Genomic DNA, 24,532 nt, shown 5'->3' on the forward strand with positions numbered 1-24,532 from the left:
CCTGCTGTTGATCCAAGAGGAAAAAAAAATTATTGCATTGTTTAATTCCCTAGCAACTATTTATTATTGTGGGTTTTAAGTTTTTTAAAATTTATCATTTAATTTTAGCTGCATGGGTGATGAAGTTGCTGACGTGATTTTTTCATTAAAATGCAGGCATTTGCATCCATGAAACAAACCTCAGTGTTTGAGATAGGTAGTCAAGCCATTCATTCTAAATGGTTTTGTATTTTTGATCAATTACCTTCTTACATATAAATGGCTTTGTTATGCTTCAGTTTCTCTTGGAAAAAGTTTCCTAGACATCTAGGAAAGAAAATGCACCCATTCACAGAATAAACACAGCTGATATGACCTGAATATAAATACAAGTTCTGCTGTCTATTCAAAGAGCACATCTTTAAGTAGTTGAAAAGATCAGACTATAAGCTCATGAGGAGTTTCTGCTTATTTAAATATGCCATTTAAATATGGAAGGAAGAAACATTTTGATGACAAGTTGTTGACCAGACCTCATCTTGCGTCCTTATACCAACAAAAATACTCCTTATTTAATAGCTGTGGGATATGTCTCAGTCAGTTGCTCATTCTGTGCTTTATCTGGAGTTGGTCGGTGTGCTTTATCTGGAGTTACTATGTGGGAGCTCATATCCTTCCTGTTCCTGTTCGGATTAGTTGCTTGGAGATCCATCCTTATATATGCCAAATGTTATTATTAATAGATATGCTTAAAAGAAAATTTCAGGATCAGGATGTTAGAAGGGGAAGTTTTTGGTATACTGGTGTCAAGAACTTGAGAGAGATGCCAGCAGGATATGTCTGCTGTAGTGTTTGTGGTTTCATGCTCTGTAGAAAAACTGCAGTACAATAAGATAGAAACTGCAGCTGCAGTGAGTAGCTGTGAAACATGATTGTGGTAACATTGCTTATGCTCACATAGTTCACAGCCCCATGGCAGGGCCCAGGCTCACAGGAGACAGGACAAGGTGTATCTTCCCCTGGCAAGTTTGGCCTCCCCTGCTGTGTGTATGCTGGTGTAAGGCAGTGTTTGAAGGCAGAATTCGTAAGAGTTATAAGGTATCATGTAGATCATGGTGAAGCTTCTAGTGTTGTTAGCATTGAGAAAGGGAAGAAAGGATGCAAAAGAGATGCTTTTATTTTCATCTGGGGCTGTTGTGTATTTCCGTGTGGCCAGATGTGCACCATTTCAGGCATCTATATGGTCAGGAAAATAAAAAATAAGATGTGATTGCTGTGTTCCACAAATCACCAGGTAAATTAGAAAATAAATGACTCAAAGGAAAGAGCTGCTACCATACTGACACGCAGTAGGTTTCTGTTTTCCACCTTCCTCTGCCATATCTGGAGCACTGACAGTATTTCCAGGACCTGGGAAAGAGAATATAAACAATAGAGCAGTTAGTTATAACTGAACTAGCTCAGGGGAGAAGTGCAAAAGAAAATATAATTTATAATATTGATGTCCTTTTCCTTTGCAAGTTTTCTAGCAACTTTTTTAAAGAAACAGCTAGTGCAATCCAGCAGAGCAACTCCTGTTGACTCCTTACAAGTTTTTGCTGTCTATTACTATGTGAAGTAGCAAGCTGGTATTCAGCAACATGCAAACTAGAGAAGTTAGAATAAACTTTAAATATTTTTCTTTATGCTATTCTTTGTCAGCTAATTACCTAGTGAGGCAGCAGCTGAATAGCTGGTTTTATTTATTCATAACGTAAAATCTTACATGACTATGTGTCTTCTCGGGTGCATTTTCTGGACAGTTTTTATGCAGTTGTCACCCCCAGCATCCTGTGCTCTTCCACACATTTGTTGATGCATGTTTTCCTGTCTGATCGTAGCCTTGGTGCTGCAAGAAGTGCTCTTCCTCTCTATTTGTCTGTCACAACCTCTAGTGCTGATACCCGACTCTGTAGCAGGGTCTTCAGTTGCAGTTGCAATGAAAACCACAAGTAATCCCAAATAATGATTTTTGCTCTTGTGTGTGCAACTTTGAATACAAGTATTGTGCTCCACAAGCTGCAAGAAAAATCTTTCCATTTATGCTTGCCTATGTAACACACACACGACTATATTTCTTAGAAAAGAGATAAAGTGGCTGCTTAAGTTATCCTGGAAATAGTGGAGAACACTTTTGCAAGGATCCTGAAAACCCTGCTAGAAAAACGTTAGTTTCTTTGTGCAGGGTGAATAACGCCCTAAGACAACTAATTTCAAGTATTTTCCCTGGTAGCATAAATTTATTTGTCAAACGGATTTTTAAATACCACACAAAGGGGTGTTTCCCACTGTAAGAATGGGAAACTAGAATGTGAAAGTGTGGATATATTTGCCTCATGGACCGTTGCTCTCTCCTAGGATGGATCTCTCTGAAGTCAATATTTCATTTAACTTTCACAGTTCCTATTTTCCCTCTTCTTTTTTTTTTCTGTGTTTCCAGCTAATGGGATTCTATGAAAGCATACAGGTCTGTATGTGAGGGTCTGCTTGTCATCAATATACTTTTAACAGCAAAAATAGTATGTCACCTTTTTAATTTAATACATTAGTCACCAACAATTCTGACTGTATCATTATTTTAAATGTCAACATCTAGAAATAGAAGTAATAAAGCACAGAAGCTCATGAGTTGTAAAGCTTATAGAAACTCTCAGAGAAACAAAATTAAATACCCTTCTTAAGCAACAGTTCCTTCACTTGTGGGGCACAGATAAAATACTGTGGTTTGATACCTTCCTGCTTCTCCCTTCTTCTAGGACGCTCCATGGAAATGATATCTCCAGTGTTCCTGAAGGATCTTTCAACGACCTTGTATCCCTGTCCCATCTGTAAGTACTTCTGCTTGGGTTCGTCTGTTTGATTGATGGTTTCAGATTTATAAAACAGTACATATTATTAGAAATTTAAGGATGTATAGCTTTTCTATTTTTCCTGCTCACTTTTTGTATTCTGCTCTGGATATTCATAGTGCATCTGTTCAAAGGAAATAAAAAATGCTAGAACCTGTTCTTATTAGTTACCAAAATATTTTCTTAAGGAAAACCAAATGAGCAAATGTGACAGTTTCCTCGTCTGTGAACTTTGTGTTTAAGGCTTTCTTTCAGCATTGTCTGTGTGAAGTGCAGTGTGTGTTACGGTCTGAGAGCGAAGCAGGAAACCTCCCACAAAGAGCAAATATTAAGCAAATGTGAATTCTGTGCTTAATGAGTGTCATATGTTTTGCATACTGAAATGTTGTCAGTATATGAACTTGTTGATGAATCACTACTTCAGACATATATATTTAGTCATGTGGAAATTGGCCATTTCACAGCATTAATACTTCATTCCAAAATTTGCAAAAATTATTAGAAGTTTCAGATATTTCAGGAAATTACTATTGTATTGGTGGAGGTCCAGGATATTTTTAAATGCAGTTCAGTTGATGAAAGAACTGTAAAGGCAAATAGCTGCAATTGTTACAATAAGCCTGAAATGTAACAATTGGTGCCAAAAGAGTGAACAGTATATGTTTTTTTCATTGAGATAATGTGTGATACCACACATTATTAGACTATAGATGTAAAGAAAAATTAATTTTGTGTAGCATGTGTCTTGAACGCTGTCCTCAAGTAATCAGAGGGTTGGGTATGTCTTGGTCATTTTGTGAAGTGACTAGTTTCACAAGTTGATATGGATATTTTCTGCTCTGATGCTGCCCTCACACACGCAATTTGATGTTGGTGTATACATGTCAAGACGTACAAACAGATATGTGTGCATTTAACAAAGGTTTTATATCTCTGTTTCTCTCTTTGCAACCTTAAACATGTCCTCCAGAACACTTACCTGAACACAAGGTTCGGTTCATATTTACATATTTTCTGGACAGCAGATATGTCCTCGGACTCTTTTTTCCTGTTTAGCAGTTTTCTGTCTTAGTTTCTCTCTAGACAACAAAAACTAAAGTCTCTCAGATTGATAGGGACAGAAATCATATGTCAGCAACTTAAGCAATTTCAACTTCAAAGTAACCTTCTCTGTTTCAACCTTACACCTTACTAACTCAGTCAGAGGAAATATTCATTTTTCACAAAATCTATTTCTTCATCATGCTTCCAGTGTAGTCAAGTCATTTTATACGTTGTTTGGGAATGAAAGTCTGACTGAGCTGAAGCCCTGTATCTCCTTTTGGAAGCACAGTGACACCTTCCATACTGGGAATCTGGCTTCTGAGGGTATTTTTAGAACTCAGAAGATAAACATATCATACCCTATTTGTTTGGATTTTCCTCAGGGCTTACTTTAAATGAAGTGCAGATACAATTTTCCTGGGTAAACTGTTCACCTTAGGGAGTGATAAAAACCCCTTTGGCCCAATACAATCACTGCAGTCTATCTGTTTAGATGTATGTGCTGCCAGAAATGTAAAATACACAAAGCTCAAATGAACAGTAATAAATCGGATCCATAAAATAAATAAGACCTATCTGGGGTGTAATTTGCACAGCTGAACAACTGAATTTTGCAGTGCAATTGTGCGCTCCCATGTCTTAAAGAGGATTCTGAAACTTTTAGCAACCACAATGATTTTGCTCTTCACGTGGCAGAAAAAGCTGTGCTTATTCAAAGTCATGCGTAATAGAAAATAAATTCATTTGGAGCTCTCCCTGATACATACGTCTTCAAGGAGAAAGCATGTACCTGGAATAATTTTGAAAATTATACAAGCGATTGCTACTCATCAAACTTATAATGCATGGGAGAACAAAATTTTATGTTAAATTTACAAGCTGTGTGACTAAGAATAGGGTAGGTATTATGGCTGGAGAAAGCTGACCTCCAAGGTACAGAGCAGGATGATCAGCCTGGGCCTTGTGCATCAGTACAGTTTGGGGGTGGGGGGAAGAGGGAGAGTGTCAAATTAACCTTTAGAATTGCAAAGAAATATTTGTGTAGCATAGACAAAGTTATTGATTTTAGTCAGTCTTTTGTAGTAGCTTTAAATTGGTTTGTAATTGGAAGAACAAAACCGAGATCTAGATACTTCAATCACTTTTTCCATAGCTATTTAAAGACTACAAGAAAATGTTGACCAGATTTCCTTTACATTGTAAACATCATATTGTTGTAATGTAACTATTATAACAAACGATGTAGTTGATACACCTCACTAAAGACAGACGAAGGTTTGTATAAGGTATACACACACTGGTCTTGTTTACTCTTTATTACTTTATTTACATGAATCATATCATCATCTGTTTAAGCCATGACTCTACTAACTTGTTTAGTCCAGGGCAATGATAAAAACATTACAGCACTACTGAAGGATCACATATATTAATACTTGAAAAGAACCCAAAATCTGTTGGGGTAGAACCTTCGCAGTTAGGTCAGTTACTGCATTTGCTGTCCTCACCATTCACTGAAACACACAACACTGTAACTAATCCAGCCTCCCAAATACTGCCTATGCATTAACTGACCTCTCAGCGCTCCAGGGACTCCGCGAAGAAACTCTTGGTAATGGATGCTGTGTACAGCAGGTATTTGTCAGACATATTTTCGATAAACAGCTCAGATTCCTAATCCTGTTGAATCATCTCATCTTTACTAAAATTTATGTTAGTTACCTGTAAAAAAACCTGTCCCCACTCTGTTTCTTCACACTGTCATGGCTAGAGTTATTTTAATTGACTTTATTCGAAGTTGCTTAAAAAAAAAAAAAAAGCATCTGAACAGAAATACCTGCACAACATTTTAAAAATTCTGGTGTTGGTATTTCAGTACAGCACAAGGTATTTTTACCTTCTGGAAATATTTTGCTATAATGGGCAAAGAAACAGAGAGAGTACATTGGAACTCATGAATGAAAATAAAATAATTCACTAAAGTTCCTAAAAATGAAGGAAAAAAAAACCAAAACCACAAACAAAAGAACAGAAAGATACGTGTGATAATGTCTGCAGTTGTAGAAGAATGTTGTTATTGGTAATCCTTTCTAGTGTCTAGGGAACACCTTTATTTTTAATGTAGTTTATAAAGATTAATTAACACAGTAAGTAGCTTTCCATTGTCCTCCCACTCCCATTTTATATGTGGCAGTTGCTCAACATTCAACTTAATTTCTCAGTCCAGCTTTCACTGATGCATTTTGTTTGACCTTGGACAAGTGAGCCAGTTGATCACAGTTACAGGGTCAAAAAGTCAACCCAGTCGGTTTTTTTTTTCCTCATTGTAAGCAGTGGATTTACAGAAGGAATGGATGGATATTTTTTAATACTGTGCTGCAGTACACATTTAATTTTGATGAATGAGTCCTAGACAGGGTTTGAACCTATGAACTCTCATTATGAATCTGTCTAGGTCACGGTGGGTTCATTAGTCACTCCAATAGAAATGTATCAACAAATTTACTGAGGTTTCTATCTTAATATCCTGTCTGATATGGTTTTATTTGAAAGAAGCTTGAGTTTAAAATACCATTTTAAAAATAGTTTATAACATGCAGAAATAGTAAAGTCTAAAACTCATCTTGAATTGGTTTCTTTAGTATCTCTTCCCTACGCTAATTTTTATTAGTTCATTTTCTTCCCATGGCAATTCAGGTGTTGTACAGATAAAGCCTTACATTTACTTTCAGCAAAATAAATTCAGAATTCTAACATGTATTTCTTCACACTTTCAAAAATTAGTTGTTTTTAAACTGATTCCTCTGAAGTCTGGGCTTTGTAATTGACTGATTGCCTGAAAAGACACTTTCTTTAAGAGAAAAAATAGTGTAAATGAGTCAAGGCAGCACCTAAATTTAAGGTAAAAGGGTTTGTTTTCTTTTGGTTAGATCTCCCTGAGTAATGAAAAAGTTCTGTGCATTATGATTACACTATGTGAATGCAACTATATGACCTAACTCAAGTGATGGGTTAACCAGCAAATGTGTTTTCAAAGCCATAAAAAACCGTAGCAGACACCAGGTTGCAGTTTTGAGAACAGGGGTATCCTCCACGTGTATGTTTCATCTGGTGAGGAGACGTTAACATGAGTCATCAGACCCAAACTAAATTACACAATTTACTGTTAGAATATGCTCACGAAGGCCAAAGACTTAAATAAAAAACCCGAACATGATAAATTTGATGAAAGCAATATGTCTGGTGATGTTGCTCAAGCACAATTGTTTGAAAAAGTGATTTGTTGTTAGGTACTCACACAACCTCCCTAACTAATGATGGGAAGAAAGGAAATGAGTGGGGAATACTGGTGGAGATAAATCTAAAAGACTTCCTGAATACTCAGAAGATCTTTCCCACATTTTTAAGTAAAGCATTCCTGTAAAAGTGTACAATAAAATGTTGCCTCAGTGAGATCAGGGATGTTATCTTTGCTCGCAAGCCAAAATAACTGCTGTTAATTGTTTTATACCACTAGGGCTCTAGGTACCAACCCTTTGCACTGTGATTGCAACCTCCGCTGGCTTTCCGAGTGGGTGAAGGCAGGGTACAAAGAACCAGGGATAGCCCGCTGCAGTGGGCCTGATGCCATGGTGGACAGGCTGCTGCTCACAACACCGACTCACCACTTCCAGTGCAAAGGTAGGAGCAAGCTGGGAGCCTCTCTGTTCTGTCCTGTTGCTTTTCCTCATATATAGTGCTTTATTTTTATACTCTTGGAAGCTGTTTGGTTTTAAAGTGAGTTGGAGGGGAGGTGGGTTTGGCTTTCATTTACTGAACCATCACATTACATTCAAGTTGCATTTTCAGGTGTTCTTCCACAAAGTGCAGTTACCTGCACCACTGGAAGGAAAAACAGCAAACCTCAGAAGAGTGAGTTATTCCTGTTGTTCGCACCAGATTATATAATGGCAAGTTAGCATATAGGATGTTGTCATAACTTATTTGAGCAAATAAATTGGGTTTGGCCTTCTACCTACCCCAGAAAACTTTGGTAAAATAAGGGTTATTTTTAAAATGTAGAGCACTTCAGTTATTATGTACATTTACTTGAAAACTGAGAAACTGGGAACTCTTCTGGAAAGCAAATATTTACCAAAAATACATTTTCATTTGAAGATCTGCAAACTGTCCTCATCAGCTCCGTATCAGAAACTGTAGATTATGGGTAATGTTTCATGTCTGAAGAGTGCACAATCATTCAGGAGAAGGTTGAGATGCAGTTATTAACAATTAGGGGTAGTCAGTGATAGGAGTAGGCTGCACTAGAGAGCAGTTAGACAAATGATAAGGAGTACACTTTTTTCTTGATAAAGTAAGTAGCTTATTACTGAATTTAGATTAGGATATACCTGTATGTTCTTGTTGTACAAAAACGTTTTGGAGGTTCGCTTACGTTACTGTCAAGTACATGAAGATGGAGCTATATTTTTAGTGAAAAGATGGGTCAGTACCCTCTCTTAGAAATGGAAATGAGGGCATAAAGCCTATTTTTATGTCTCTGAGTGCCAGCCACCTTTACAGTACTGCTTGGCCGCATGATTTTATAGAGGCTGGGACTAAACTGCTGAACAAACAAATGATGGTGTTGAGGTGGGTTTAGAAGACAAGTTCCCAAGCCTGAGCTGAATTTTATGTTCTTTCAAATATATTTTTAATAACTGTAACCTTACATTTAATTACTTTGAAGTGTCAGTGTCAAAACTATCAGAACTCTGACTATAATTATCAGAACTACAGACTTTATAATAGTCTCTCAAAATTGAAGTACAAATATACTCTAGATATTAAAAATTTCAAATAATGTACTTGTTCATACGAAGCGAAACAAAGAAACTGATCATCTTTACATATTAAACAGGATCTGAAAGTTAATCCAGAAAGAGAAGCTACATGACTTTTTCATTCTGAAACTGTACTATATCAATAGTTAGGCTCTTTCTCTCAAAACTAAGTAAGCAACTCTTAGACAAGAGACAAGTAGACCTCTGATATAGACTTTTTAAAACAGCTGTACGGTTTTATATAAATATTAGTTTGGTCCACAAGAAAGCTGGTGGGCTTTCTACTATCCCAGCTGTTTCCATGGCTCACATTATCTGACTAGAAAAGGAGAAAAAAGTGTTGATTCGGAGGTGGTCTTTGGACAAGCAGAAACTGTTGATGGTCTGGACGAGTGGCGGTATACTCCAAGAAATTCTAGGCCTTAGGAAAATTCACCTTTTCTCATCACAATACATATATTTGGAAAAACAGTACATGATTCAATAGCCGAACGGAACCCATTTCCCATGCGCATGTTTAAGATCCACTGCCTCGTGCTATTCTGTCTGGATATTGGTGATGCTCTTTTATGGTAAAGCAACATGATTTATTACAATGTCAAGTGCAGGTTTACCCTCAGGCTGGAGCCATGTGCGTGGCCTGTGACAAGATATGGTGCGGCCTTGGTTTGTCCTGCAGCTGCACCACCCCTCTCATCACTGAGCTGTAGCTGTGACACGTGCCTGTCAGCAGAAGAGCGAGACTGTCTGTGGGGTGACACAGAATGTCCAAGGATATGTCTGTACTTCCTCCTGCATAGATTCAGTCCTAGCTCAAGTACCACTAGCAGGGAGCTCAGGGTGGGGTGAACCCCCCACCCTGCTGAAAGCCAGGGTCATTGCTGCAAAAGTCAGCCCATGCCGAGCTTGGTACCTTGAGATGCTTGTATAAAGGTAGTGCATAGATGTCCTCTGTGACCTCCAGTAACCTCTACATTAAAAAAAAAAAAAGCAGTGTTTAACTTATTCTTGTTAAAATTATGTTTTTAGTGTGTGACTGAGCAGAAGGTTATGTCTCAGCAGAGCCAAGAAAATAAAAGTGTGTAATGTGCAAGTCATGCAAACTCAGCTCTGCTTTTTATTAAATTGCCCTCCTAGTTATGCAGTAGAGGAAAGGAATGTGCTGGGCTGAGGGCATTCTGCTATATGGATTTATAAATCAAATCCACAAGGGCAAACTAATGAACTGCTTAACTGCTAGGAACTAACACTGTTCTTATTAGCTCCTACATTGATTATCTTTGATCTATGCCATAGCAATAAATGGAAAATGTATGCATGTGTATTATGAAATAAATAAATAATAGAACAAATTCAGGCTTAATGACCTCTAAATCTAGAAGACCAGCAATGCTGCCTGTCCTATGACCTCTCCGAGGAGCTACTTCTATATATTATTCACATATTCTACCTTCAAGACAAAAGTAGCTCAGATATGTCACATTCCACCCCCTGTCAGTGCCAGAAATACAGATTTTATTTCCTCTTGATGTCCTAACTCCAAGTTAAACACATGTATGGCATTTCACACGCACAATCACACACAGAATCCCAGTTTGGAAGGGACCTCAGGGATCATCTAGTCCAACCTTTCTAGGAAAAGCACAGTCTAGACAAGATGGCCCAGCACCCTGTCCAGATGACTCTTGAAAGTGTCCAATGGTGGGGAGTCAACCACTTCCCTGGGGAGATTATTCCAATGGTGACTGTCCTCAGTGTGAAAAATTTCCCTCTCATGTCCAATCGGAATCTCCTCAAGAGCAACTTGTGTCCATTCCCCCTTGTCCTCTCCATGTGACTCTGTGTAAAAAGGGAGTCTTCAACTTCTCTGTAGCTGCCCCTTAAGTACTGGTACATGGGGATGAGATCCCCTCTAAGCCTCCTTTTTTCAAGGCTGAACAAAGCTGGTGATGCCCTTTTTGATGCAACCCAGCATCCTGTTGGCCTTCTTGGCCGCAGCAGCACACTGTTCGCTCATGTTGAGCTTTCTGTCCACCAGGACCCCCAGGTCCCTTTCCACAGAGCTGCTCTCCAGCCAGGTGGATCCCAGTCTGTGCTGCACTCCCAGATTATGTTTTCCCAGGTGCATGATCTTACATTTCTCCTTGCTGAACATCGTAAGGTTGTTGCTGGCCCACTCTTCCAGCCTATCCAGATCTCCCTGCAGAGCAGCTCTCCCTTCTGGAGTGTCTACTTCCCCACTCAATTTGGTGTAATCAGCCAACTTCATCAGGCTACACTTCATCCCATTTATTTTTAAGGAAATAAATTTTAAAATAACTTAAAACGTGTCCTGTGCTAACCCGTAGTGGGCATAGAGCTCTGTTATTGCATGATAAATGTTAAGGAGGAGTAAATTGTGAGACATCCTGAAATTGAAGAAAAGCAGCTTATACTTGATGTTAGAGAGAAGGTGGAGCTGTAGGAGGTTACCGTAACTATTTATGAAAAAATCCCTTCCAGTCATGGATTTGATTTGGACCATCCTGCATGAGATATAAATCTTCATTACAGCACCAACAGGGGGTAAGAACATGAGAGAAATTGGTACCAAGGAGTCTCAGCTGAAAAGCATCTGCAGTGTAAAGGCTATATCCTGATCCTATACTGATGGTGGTGTTATCAGGGCCACTGATCAAAGAGTGCAACATGCAATAATGAGGAAAAAACACACAAGTAACAAAAAAAAAATGCCATGAAAGACATGAAAGACTGTTGTTGTCCTCTTCTACTTAAAGACAGGCAGGGTAGAAGAGATGGAGGAGTTGCACTCTACATCAAGAAACACCTTGAATGTATCGAAGTCAACTATGGTTATTGTGACCGCTCTATCAAATGCCTCTGGGTTAAAGTCAAAAGGGTCATCTCCATGCAGGACCTTACAGTGGGCATCTGCTATGGACCTCCTAACCATGGTGACGAAGCTGACAAAGTGATATTTGGGGCAGTAAAGCAAGCTTCTGGCCAACAGAACCTGGTCCTGATGGGTGACTTCAACTACCCAGACATCTGCTGGAAGAACAATACAGCAGCTCGCATGTCATCCACCAAGTTCCTGGAATGGATAGAGGACTGTTTTCTGATACAAATGTGAGATGTGCCAACAAGAAAGGAGGCGCTGCTGGACTTGCGATTCACAAACCGAGAAAGCCTGCTTTGTAATATCTCGGTTAGTGATAGCCTTGGCTGCAGCGACCACAATATTGTGGAGTTCGGGATCCTGCTGAGTGTGCTGAAGGTCAGCTCTAAGACAAGGGTTCTGGGTTTTAGAAGAGCAAACTTCAGTGCACTCAGGGCTCAACTGGGAGGGATTCGATGGGAAGCTTCCATGGAAGACAAAGGAGCTAGTGAGTGCTGGGAGTTCTTCAAGAACTCTCTATTGGAAGCACAAAGCCAATTTATCCCCTACAAAGGAAAAGGAAGTAAGCAGAGCAAGAGGCCCCCATAGTTCAACAATGACCTCCTGGGTCTACTCAAATCCAAAAGGGAAGCATACCAGAGATGGAGAAGTGGAGGATTATCTGTCAAGAGCTACAAGGGCATTGCCAGAGAGTGCAGAGACGCAGTCAGAAAAGCAAAAGCCTAATTTGAATTGAAACTGGCTGTAGACATAAAAAATAACAAGGTTTCTTCAGACATGTCAACCACAAGCAGAAAAAGAAGGAAAACATAGGCCCACTGTTAAACAGAAAAGGAGAATCAATCACCAATGACGCTGAAAAGGCAGAGTTCCTCAACACCTTCTTTACCTCGGTCTTTACCAGCACTGTAGGGTCCCAGGCTTTAGGAACAAAATTGCCAATTGAACCAAACACCGACCCACCATCAGTGAAGGAGGAGTTAGCATATGAACTACTACAGGAGCTTGACCCCCACAAATCAATAGGACCTGATGCCATCCACCCAAGGGTGTTGAGAGAGCTGGCTGACATCATCGCAAGGCCGCTCTCCATAATCTTTGAGAAGTCATGGAGAGCAGGGGATGTCCCAGAGAACCGGAGGAAGGCAAATGTTACCCCTATCTACAAGAAGGGCTCAAGGGAGGATCCGGGTAACTATAGGCCCATCAGCCTTACTTCAATCCCTGGGAAAGTTATGGAATGAATCCTCCTGGGGGCCATCACAAGTCAAATGAAGCATGTGATTGCGAAAAGCCAACATGGCTTCACTAAAGGCAGATTGTGCTTGACAAACCTGGTGGCCTCCTATGATAAAGTGATTTGCCTGGTTGACATGGGGCGGGCGGTGGACATTGTTTACCCGGACTTCTCCAAGGCCTTTGATTCAGTCCCCCATAGTCTCCTCCTGGAGAAATTGATGTGTTATCGCCTAAACAACTGCTCTGTGCAGTGGGTGGGGAACTGGCTGATGGGCCGCACCCAAAGGGTGGTGGTAAATAGCTCTTTCTCAAACTGGCAACCTGTCACAAGTGGAGTCCCCCAGGGATCAATATTGGGCCCAATGTTTTTCAATATCTTTGTAAGTGATCTGGATAACGACATCAAGTGTAGCCTGATGAAGTTGGCTGATTACACCAAATTGAGTGGGGAAGTAGACACTCCAGAAGGGAGAGCTGCTCTGCAGGGAGATCTGGATAGGCTGGAAGAGTGGGCCAGCAACAACCTTACGATGTTCAGCAAGGAGAAATGTAAGATCATGCACCTGGGAAAACATAATCTGGGAGTGCAGCACAGACTGGGATCCACCTGGCTGGAGAGCAGCTCTGTGGAAAGGGACCTGGGGGTCCTGGTGGACAGAAAGCTCAACATGAGCGAACAGTGTGCTGCTGCGGCCAAGAAGGCCAACAGGATGCTGGGTTGCATCAAAAAGGGCATCACCAGCTTTGTTCAGCCTTGAAAAAAGGAGGCTTAGAGGGGATCTCATCCCCATGTACCAGTACTTAAGGGGCAGCTACAGAGAAGTTGAAGACTCCCTTTTTACACAGAGTCACATGGAGAGGACAAGGGGGAGTGGACACAAGTTGCTCTTGAGGAGATTCCGATTGGACATGAGAGGGAAATTTTTCACACTGAGGACAGTCAACCACTGGAATAATCTCCCCAGGGAAGTGGTTGACTCCCCACCATTGGACACTTTCAAGAGTCATCTGGACAGGGTGCTGGGCCATCTTGTCTAGACTGTGCTTTTCCTAGAAAGGTTGGACTAGATGATCCCTGAGGTCCCTTCCAAACTGGGATTCTGTGATCCTGGGATTCTGTAATTTTAGGGTCTTTACTGCCCAATATAATTTAAGCCTTTTTGAAGTGTTAGGTTTTATTTTTCATGTGTAAAAGCCATTAACTCTTTAATATTCAAAATATAGCCACTTAAAATCACAATTTCTTTAACTGTAAATATAACTGTCTAAATTAGCTTTTTGTAAAAACTCAACAATGAAGTATTGATTGAGTTGGTAGCCCAAATGTACTTAGCAGTTTTTTGGTCTGTGTTAATTTTCCTGCTCACCCATAAACATCACTACTTCTCTGGAAGTGTTCTATTAAAATATGTGATTTATTAAACGGTTTAAATATAACAATGTATACTTACCTGCACACATTTACATCTTTACTTATGCAAATATTATGTTGATAATCATTTTTCTGAGCAGAACAGTAAGAAAATAAGTTTTGAACTCTGTTAAAATTAAGGATGGTAGAACACTTCGCACCTAAATATTCCTATAAGCCTCTAACTAAATCTTTCTTATGCATGTTTTTCATTTCTGCTGTTGCATCTGCACTTTAATTCTTGTTACCAGCCATAGAAATGTCATGTTATAGTTCCCTAGGGGTTGCTATTGCAGAATTTCCAACACTGAGGGAAGGAAAAATTGCTGAAAGCCATATATATATAAAATCCCACTCTCTGGAGATTCCCAACATGTTTTTTCAAAGCTGATGTTTCCATGTCAAAAGAATATAAGCATCATTGAGACTTGCCTAGTGCTTGATTTAAGTACTTAAAATCTCTCTAATCCCTGGGAATCCCATGCTGTTGTGTAAAGTTGCACCCACAGCATGTGCATTGGTGCCAGTGCAGGGTGAATACTGCATTAGGAAAAAATGTATGTGTGAGTACAGAAGTATTAATTTTTGTAAGCCAGTTCTCCACTAATACACTGTGTTTTGCCTTTCCAGAGCCGGTAGATATCAGTGTTGTGTCCAAGTGTAACCCCTGCCTCTCCAATCCATGTAAGAACAATGGGACATGCAACAATGATCCAGTGGAGTTTTATCAATGCACTTGCCCTTTTGGCTTCAAGGTATGACTACCAATAAACTACATGAAAGGCAATGTGTTCCCTATCCCTTCTGTTTTCTTAACTGTTGTACCATGAGAAGTCAATTTGACAGGCAAATGAGCTCAAAAGATCCCTTACTCAAGCAGATAGTGTGTGGCCTTTAAATTGCACCCCGCTACAAATTTTGTCCTATGCAATAGGAAAGGCATTTCTTTCTCTCTGTGCCATGACTATAGAGATCATCCTGAGCAACTTGCTGTAGCTGACCCTACTTTGAGCAGGGTGGTTGGACTAGACAATCTCCAAGAGGTTGCTTCCAACCTTGGGCATTCTCTGATTCTGTGATGTAGACATCCATATGAAATGCTGAGTTGATTTTATCTTCCTTTGCATTCCTTTTCTTTTGCCGGCAACAAGTTAACCATTTCATAGGCTGCCAGGCCAAAGAGGAGACAGTTTGGATGAGAATTAAGGGCCAGTTTAGTCCACGGTGACAGAATGTTGATACTTGCTAGTTTACATCCATCTTGTACAGACTGATTAGATGAAAGATGCTAACTGTTTAGACCAACCACTAGCTCAGCTGTCTCTGACTTCTGAGCACTAATGTCCATCAAGTGATCCACAAATATGAAATCCTGTAGATGCCAAGCATCGTGAGCATGCAGTGTCAGTATCTTGATAACACATTTGAAAATTGGAAAATCAGGTCATTGAGGAGTGCAATTTCTTTGGTAGTGATGTATAAGTCCCATTGTTAACACCACATCATGAGAGCTTAAGGCTATCAAGACTTTGTTTCAGAGTTGATGTAAGTGGAAACCTAGCTCAGGAGTCAGTAGCTGAAGGATTAAGTATAAGTAATAAATGAGGCATATGATCTGTTCACAGCCTGGGAGGGGGATCAGATGTTATGCCCAAAGAAGTACGTTGCATCCTGTAGACTGTGATTTTATTTGCCTCATTGGCTATTTCTTACAGAGCCTTGGCCAGTTGAAGCAGATGCTCATAAAACACAGAGTAATAAGAACTACAGAGAAAAAAAAAGAAGGGCAAACCCAGGCATAGGTGTGGGAAGTACACAAAAGTATCTATGTCTGACATTTCAGGTAGGATTTAGGAATTAGTTGATTCAGATGATATCACCATTTCCCTTCTCTGTTTGCCTAGGATACATCCCAGATGGTAATGGAGTAATTGTGATAGATCCCTGAAACATTGGAAAAGGGAAGATGTAAAGCTCATTTCTTCTATTTCACCCCAGTGGCCCCACACTTGGTAGTCAAGAAAAATAACAATCCTAAATAACTGGAAAAAACATTGAAAATTTCCTCTTATTAAAAATCCTTCTACCCAGTGGCATATGAACGAGCAACTTTTCTAGGATCTTAAAAGACCACATTGTCAAAAAGTGGTCTTTATAAGGCACATATCGTGGAACAGATATACAGGTAGCTTAAGGTAGAAATATGTTTGTTATGAGCAAATCTTTTTTTTACCCTTAGTTTTGGGGGTTTTTAATAGTATTTCTGCATTAGCAAATGCCCTAACATAGATGCATTTATACTGCCAGAAGACATGTTTACAACACGTCTTCTAAAGAAGACATTTTTACAACAGGAATAATCAAGAGTAATCCTCTAGTTATATTGGCAATCACTTTCTAGTGTACATTAGACCTCAATATGCATCGTTTTACTTAGAAAGGTTTAGATAAACTCTTGAAGTGACTCAGTTTAAACATCTCATAGAACATCCAGCTTTTCTCCTCTCACACACACTTTCTCAGATAACATTCAGTGCGTGAACGTAAAACCTAAACCCACTTGTGTGCTTGTAAGCAGCAAGCTGTCATCCAAGCATGGCAAAGAGCAAATAGACCCAGGCATGGCACTTAGAGCAGAGTTTAAAAATATGGCCTGGATAACAGTACAGGGAGAATTGGTGGAAATTTAATAAGCAAAAAAAAAAGAACTGCATGTCTTTACCACAGGTTTTTGAATAAAAATGAAATTTGACAGGTCCAAATGCAAACCATATGAAAGGAGCACTCTATCTACCACGCAGTTCTCCACCAGAGATTCATGCTAATTCAATAACAATACCTTGCTTCCTTCTCACCAGCCAGCACCAAACAGCTCTATCCATCTGGAAGCTATTTCCCAGACCTTGATAAATTGCCCTAAATCTGCCCTCTCAGCATTTGTTTTTCCTTGTTTGATGTAGATTCTGAAAAAATCCTGTGTGGACGAGTGCATCAATAAAGTGAAAAACCCACCCTTTTTTCAAATGTAAGCTTATTCAAATGGGCTGATGGCTTTATAAAGTTCCCTGCAAGGGGACAGACAGTTACAGGCCGCTTTCTGGGGTTCCTATGCTCATGCTAGCCTTCAAAAAAAAAAAGCAGTAGGCCAAGTAGCAGAGAGCCACCAAAGTTACCAGTTGCCAAACTGGTGCCTGATGGAATCAGGAACTTCTACCAGTTAACTGTAGTTTCAAAAGCCTATAGTTTTGTTTTTCACTATCACATTGATGATGGCTCAATCTCTTATTTTTCACAATCACAAAAATGTTTTTGCTGTTGAATGTATACCCTTTTAGAAATGTGTAACGCTGCCTGTGATGGGTTTGAGTAAACTTAGAAGTGAGATAACTCATGGACCATCTGAGCTGAGAGGCCAGTGGGCTGGGCAGTCATATTTGATGACAGAAATATAGATTGCTTGATTAGAAATGGGGAAGACTATGTGCTGACAGCTATCTTTGCTGTTGCTCTTTCCTTTAAAGTGGGTGAATAATGTGTTTGCTGTAGATAAACCATGTTTGAAAACGTGTTTTTTTGGCTGTTCTTTGGGGACAAAGCCCCAAAGATGGTGGGAGATGGTGTGAGAGTGCCACCTATGGCAGCTGGCAGGCTGCACAACCTTGAGCTGCAGGGTGCTACCAGGGCTAGCAGGATATATCTCTTAATGTTATGAAATTTGTGTTTTCATATTAAACACAGACATAGGTGTAATTATCCAGCGATGTGTTTTTTTCTCTTCTCCATGGCATTCTTTGAAATGTCATTTAAATAATGTGTGTGGATTAAATTGTGAAGTGTGTTTACAAGTAGAGAAATGAAGCTTTCTTCTGCTTTAAATGCCTCTGGCCACCTGCAGTGTAAGTGTGTGTGAGTGCAGCTGGTGGCTGGTAAATAGATAACAGTACTGTACTAATTCATTTATCCTGCAGAGTGTGTGGCTTTTATGTAGTCCCATTGATATTGTAAAATCAAGTCTGTGGCTGTTAGAATTCAAGAAAATAATCAAACATGCAATCAATAAGCCATTGAGAACGGATTTACTTGAATAGCTGTAATAAAAACTAAGGTGAGTGAATCCAAGACTCAGTGTACTTTGACATTGCTGTATTCTGAAAACACCCTTTTGGATTTTTTGGCTAATTTTTGTGCCTTTTATTCTTTTTTTTTTTTTTCTTAAAACTGATGTAACTACAAATGAAGGAGAGTAATTTTCTTTTTTCCAAAAGGAGTTATTTGTAGGACTGAGGAAAGAGAGTTTAAAATATATCTGTATTTTGTCTGAAATGAAAGAACATTGCCAACCTGGAATATGAAATGCAGTACCTGGCTAGGCATCGTCACAGCCAGTTTGATTTCTCAGGTAAATGGGAGCCTGAGCTGTTGGGATGCAGGATGTTTGTCAACTCTGGGTTCTGCTGTTACTGAAAGCTGTCTGAAATGGAAAGTGAAGATAGGTAAAATTAGTATAGCACATATCCCAAACTTCGGGCAATAGATGCTCATGCATGTCTATGGTAGAGTTGCTCTGTATATTTTATTCTATTCACCTCCCTGTTGAATCCAGACAGTGTCCTGACTTTTCTAGCAGCACTGCTGTATCTTGAGGGTTCAAGCAAATTCACCAGTCATCCAGAATGACAGATACAATTGGAAAAATCCTGGGTAAAGCTCTTGGGCTTTGGAGAGACAGTATTCTTTGCAGCCAGACTCTTGTGGTGGGAGGCATTATAGTGAAGCCAGAATGATATTTAGTGAGGAAGCTGGCTCCAAAGTTCTGCTAGGAATTTGGCTCTTCCTCCTCCCCACCCCCTGTGCCAGGTTTTCGTCCCTGAAAACAGGGTTAGAAATTGAGAATCTCAGAACAAAGTGTCTCTGGGATATGTGGGATTTGTGTCTGTCACATGTTGTGCACAGATATAACTAATGTGCCAGCACTTGAACGGATAGGTGTAGCTCAGCAGAAGCTGTGACTGCTCAGCACAGGGCTAACAAGCAGGTTGTACCAGTACAGACCCCATACCATTAGCATGGACTCAGTGCTGCACTGACTGTATTGTTCACTCACAGGGGTGCACATGGCCTTGCATTTGGTTGGAGCACAGGCAAATGAAGTTTGCTGTATTTGTACTTTGCCGTGTAGATGTACTTCTGTAGCGTTACGTGAATAATCTATCAGAGTCCTAGAATAATGGCTGTTTTAGGAGTATTCAACATAGAACTGATTTTAAAACATAGATATGGTAGTGTTTGCTCATGTACAGATATTCTGGCCAGCTCTTACAGCTCAAGGCTGAGACAGTGCAAGTTTATTCCAATGGGCCAATTTCTCACTTAGTTATGCTGATTTGGGTGGGGTTATATGAATGTAACTGAGTGTAGAGTTTGGCTGCTGATGCATGCCAGCTGTGTGAGAGTCCGTGCCTAGTTCATTAGGATAATACTTTTTGGAAATGTAACTCGGTGCTTTTGTTTCTTTGGATCTATTAACATATGCGTATAAGTCCCGATATACATCAGGCAGTGCACAAATAAATCCCCAAGTTGGAACTGCAAAAGAAGAAGAAATTGGAAGAAACTCAGCCTGCCTTCATCCACGTAAGGCAGGAGAGCAAACATCTCTGCCTTCACGCGTTGCTCTGTCTTGTCCTCTTTTCTCTCCCAGTGTCAGGGTCGGGCGGACAGACAGTGGAATGTAAGCTCAATGCCAAGTTTTTCTATGAAGACTCCTTGTAGCTGATTCTGCCCTGAACTTTCATTCTGATAAATTCTCCTGGAGCATGTGTTGATGTGATCTGGGGTATTTTATTTTTTATTTGTTTGTTTTAACCATAATTATAATACTTATTAATGAATGTTGAAGAAGCATTTTCCACTCAGTATAATAAAGCAGAAAGCCTTTAGGGATGAGAAGTAATTGGTGGCCACACAAAGTGAGTAGACCTATATTTATGTATGGATTTCAAGAGCAAACAACAGTGTCAGCAGTTGGTGGTTATAATTTCATATAACACCCATAGAGCAGAAAAAACTGTAGAAATCACAGTATTTTCCTGTGTATGCTTATTCTGTAAAACTTACTATGCATCAGTCAGATTTGTGTTTCTTTCTTTTTGTCCTTTCTGCTATAGTATATCTAAAGAAAATGGAGATTTACATCTAGAAGAGCATAAAAATGAAAGGCTTAATGAGGGATTACCACCACAGTTGCTGGCTGAACATGGTGAGGCGTGCATACACCCACCACAAGCCCTGTAAAAAACATAGTAATGTATTGTGGCATGCCCTAATGAGGGCTCTTAACAATAACGCCAACTCTGAAGAAGTATTTCCATTTTTGTTAAGCCAGCAAGAAAGCAGATGTTGAACAGCTTCAGGCATTTGCTGTGTTTGTTGAGTGCTGCAACAGAAGTAGCTGAGCAGTTAAAGTGAATAGTAAGCCATACACACAGGTGGGCACTGTCACATTCATTCTTCTGTCAATGTGGATTATTCCCCCCCACTTTGTTTTTACCACTGTTTTTCTGGTCTAGTTCTAAATACCTTAAGAGACCAGACTTCCAATCTTTCTTTTCCCAGGGTAAAGGAGAAGTTTTTACTGGCATTTATTCTGAATTTCAGGCTCTTGTTCTTATGTTTGCCTGGTCCTATTACACTAAATAATAATTTTTCTTCCTCTGTGGTTTGTCTGTCTTTCAGGTGATTGCTGGTTGCTATAACTCTGCTTAATCAAGTTCTCTTTAACCAGCTCTTAATTTTGTGCATCCCACCATTTCCACATAATTGAATCAGTTGAAGTAGTTGGTCACAACTGAAAATCCTTATTGTTAGATTTTCTTGTGATTGTCATCTATTATCCTTGAGGCTTTCTTGGCATTGACTGTATTTGACAAAATGACTTCCGGGTTTCTTTCGTTGTCCAAGAACATGAACAGAGATTGTCCTAGAGGCTAATTGCCTTATTTTCCCCTTTCCTTTGGGGATGATGGAATTGGTGAAGTTGCTGTAAACAGGCTAAGCTGAAACGAAAACTTTCCTTATCATGTGAGGGTAAACTCTTTCCTGTTAATAGAAATAATATAATGCCAGACTTGCTTGGGAATTAGTAGATTACTGTGTGGAGGTAAGTGCACACAGACTGCAGGGAAAGTTGTACCGAAGTTCTCTACCCTTGCTGACAGTGTCAGGCTCCAACGCTGAGCTGGTGCAGGGCAGACACCTGCCTCCATGGCACCCCGGGGGTCCCCTCCTTGTACTTCTGAGCACCTCTGAGACAAATGTTGTGCTCTTGCTCATTATCATAGTGGGCTTGTTTGATTTCTTCTGAAAAATTCATTTGCATGTTTGCTTCTGAAAACAACACTGCCTGCCTGGGTTACCTGTCACAGTTCAACCCTCTTTCAGATTACAGTGTTGGTTTATGCCAGAAAGGATTGCTGGTATCTCTGAACTGGCAAGCCTTGCAGGGGAAGCTTTACAAAGCTTCCACAAGTGAAATAGGTTATACTGGGATTTTGGCTATTACATGTATTTCAGTGCAAGCCTTTTATCAGTACAGAACTGTTCCACACCAAAAGCCTGCATCCTTAACAGGCAGGGAAATACCAGCAAAAGTTTCTTCAAATGGACTGTGACTCTTCCAGCATCTTTAGCTCTATTTATTTCAGAAATCTAGTGAGTGCTTTGGAGAGGGTTTTTTTAATCACAGAAGCCCTTCGTCATGGTAGGTTTCATTGGGTTCCTGCATGTGATGAGTCCCTCCTCTCTCATGCAGGCTGCATTCAGTGGCTTAAGTGTTAGGCATAGGTTAAATGCCGTGAGCAATAAGATTAAAATACAGCAATTATATTTTCTTTCCTTTCTTATTAATAGAAATTCTGTTTTCTGTACAAATATCCAGTCTTTATTACTTTCTCTACAACGGTCACATTAAAAAAGAGCCACTGGCTTTTGATAGTCTGAGACGGAAAGTTTTGTTGTCACTGCAACCTGTATTTTAAAATAAATAGGCCCTTAAGTGTTCTGAGGGCACTGAAAACATTTTTCTCATTCATGAATATTGGTTGAATTAGAGACTATGTATAAAATATTCAATATCTTTTTTACATCAAATGTTTTGGGTTGGATTTTATGTACAGAGGCAACCCTGGGCAAAATCAACTATTTTCAGTGTCCCTAATTTTCTTCTGTCTCCCAAAACATTCAGACAGTGATGTGCTTCAGGCAGTTGATTGAGTAGCCTTGGAAGCTGTACAGCACCTGCCCCATCCAGTTTGGCACCTCTGGACTCAGTTCAGATATGTGCAATGTGAATTGGCTCCATGATAGATGAACAACATATCTTCTGTCATTGATTAAAAGCCCAAAAGACCACTGAAACCAAAGTGCTTATGTAAGGAGAGGTTTAGAAGGACAATCAGGATTTACATAGTAATGACTATAATTGCAAAATAAACCTCAGATGTCCACTGAGAATTAAATTTCATACTCATAGGAGAAGAACCAGAAATTTAAAAAAATAATATGATGAATCCTTGCACTTTGACTTTGACAGGCATATTCTTGATTACTAGCTACGGAGGTAATGGAAGGTATATTATACCCTGGAGGATCATAAATCTTTCTGATTTAAATAAAATGAGGCTTAAGAGAGCAGAGTTCACCTAATTTGCTATAAATTGACAATTGTGATTTATTAACAAGGACAAGGAAGTCACTAAGAAGTTCTGCTGCCATGCCCAATTATTGTTTAATCAGGTGCCAGATGAAGCTAAACTGGCATAGAAGATAACTATACAGTGCTGAAGATGGTGGGGTATAAATAACTGTTTTCTGTATTTTTACTTCAGATACTAACACTGTGAAAGTTTTCAGAGGGAGTTAAATCAGCCAGATGGCAGGGGGCGGGCAGCAACAAAACCAATATCAATGTATCTTATTTTCATAATCTACTTTCCCTGTCATTTAGCAAATAGTATTTCTCATTGATGCTTGTGAGCAGTGGGCAATTTTTTGTTGTATTGTTGTATCAGTGTAAGTACAGCTGTTTAAACAATGATACTGAACTAAAAAAATAAATCAGAAATACCTAGGTAAATTCAAATATATTTAAAAACTTTTTTCAAAATGAGAAATTGATGAATTTAATTATTTTTTTCATGTTAAATTAATTGGCTTGTAAACAGCAATCCTCAGAAGGCACATTTTTATTACCCCATTGGGACAGGTGACCAAAGAGAAATAGATAATTAATCAGCACTGTGTGTACCCTAATCTAAGGCATCCAAGACATGGATGTCTGAAGCCAGGTCTGCATTCAGAAGGAGGAGTCACAGCATTTTTGTGAACAGTAGATGATCAAAATCTTTCAACTTCCACCTGGCAATCTAAAAGCAGTCTGATCCAAAATTATTGCAATATTATCCATGCCTTGCCAAATAATTTGTATATATGCCTAAGCAGATGGATCTAACATACATCCTGCCAGCTCTTGTAGTTGTTTGACCTTGCCAATGAGTGTCATCTACATCTTTTCCAGATTGAGGCTTAGCCATTATGTCCATGGCCAGAAAGAGCACAAACAAAGAAACAGTATCACCTGGATCTACCTAAGATCTTCATACTACTGTATATAGATACTAGTGTATAAGCTGTCTACATATATCTTAATATCAGTGCAATCAATTAGGAAATCAGTTTCAAAATGTTCCAGTGGTAAAATAACAGTAGAATAATTCCCAGTGATATACTTTTTAGCCCTTCCTGCAAAGGAATTTAGATTAATTATGTATTTCAAAGTTAGCGTTGTTCTTCATCCAGATTGTAACATCCCTAATTATTTGATAACTAAGTATTCCCTTCACAAAGCTGTGTAGCTGTGTTTGCAGTGATTGCTGAGGTGTCCGTCAAGTCCTTCATGCTGAATTAGCATAAGATGACATGCTAACTTTCATAACTTGCTTTAATATTTGAAGTACATGTAAAACTTCCTTTTCACGATCTCATTTTAACAAACAGTGAGTTTCTTTGCAATCAAAGGGTCTGAAATACACAGTTGTGAATAGAACTTGAGAGAATTTTTCCTGCCAAGCTTGTATCTGGGTGCATTGGCTGTGTAGCTGAGTTTATGACACTGTCTTTCCTTGGTCAGTTATGCAAAAATTCTTCTTGTTTCTCCTTTGTATTTATGGCTTTGAAATGTATTTATTACAAG

General features: G+C 39.4%; 1 protein-coding gene across 4 annotated transcripts in view; it reads left to right on the forward strand.

Moving 5' to 3' along the window:
• The window catches only part of SLIT3 (slit guidance ligand 3), a 547,888-nt gene that overhangs the window by 453,902 nt on the left and 69,454 nt on the right, over positions 1-24,532 (forward strand). For all 4 annotated transcript variants that reach the window (XM_064458932.1, XM_064458933.1, XM_064458934.1 and 1 more), the window contains 3 exons: positions 2,775-2,846; positions 7,429-7,592; positions 14,914-15,038. In XM_064458932.1, coding sequence (XP_064315002.1) covers positions 2,775-2,846; positions 7,429-7,592; positions 14,914-15,038 — 361 coding nt within the window. The remainder of the gene's footprint in view (positions 1-2,774; positions 2,847-7,428; positions 7,593-14,913; positions 15,039-24,532) is intronic.

This window comes from Phalacrocorax carbo, chromosome 8 (genome assembly GCF_963921805.1).
Source record: "Phalacrocorax carbo chromosome 8, bPhaCar2.1, whole genome shotgun sequence".
Taxonomy (NCBI): Eukaryota; Metazoa; Chordata; class Aves; order Suliformes; family Phalacrocoracidae; genus Phalacrocorax; species Phalacrocorax carbo.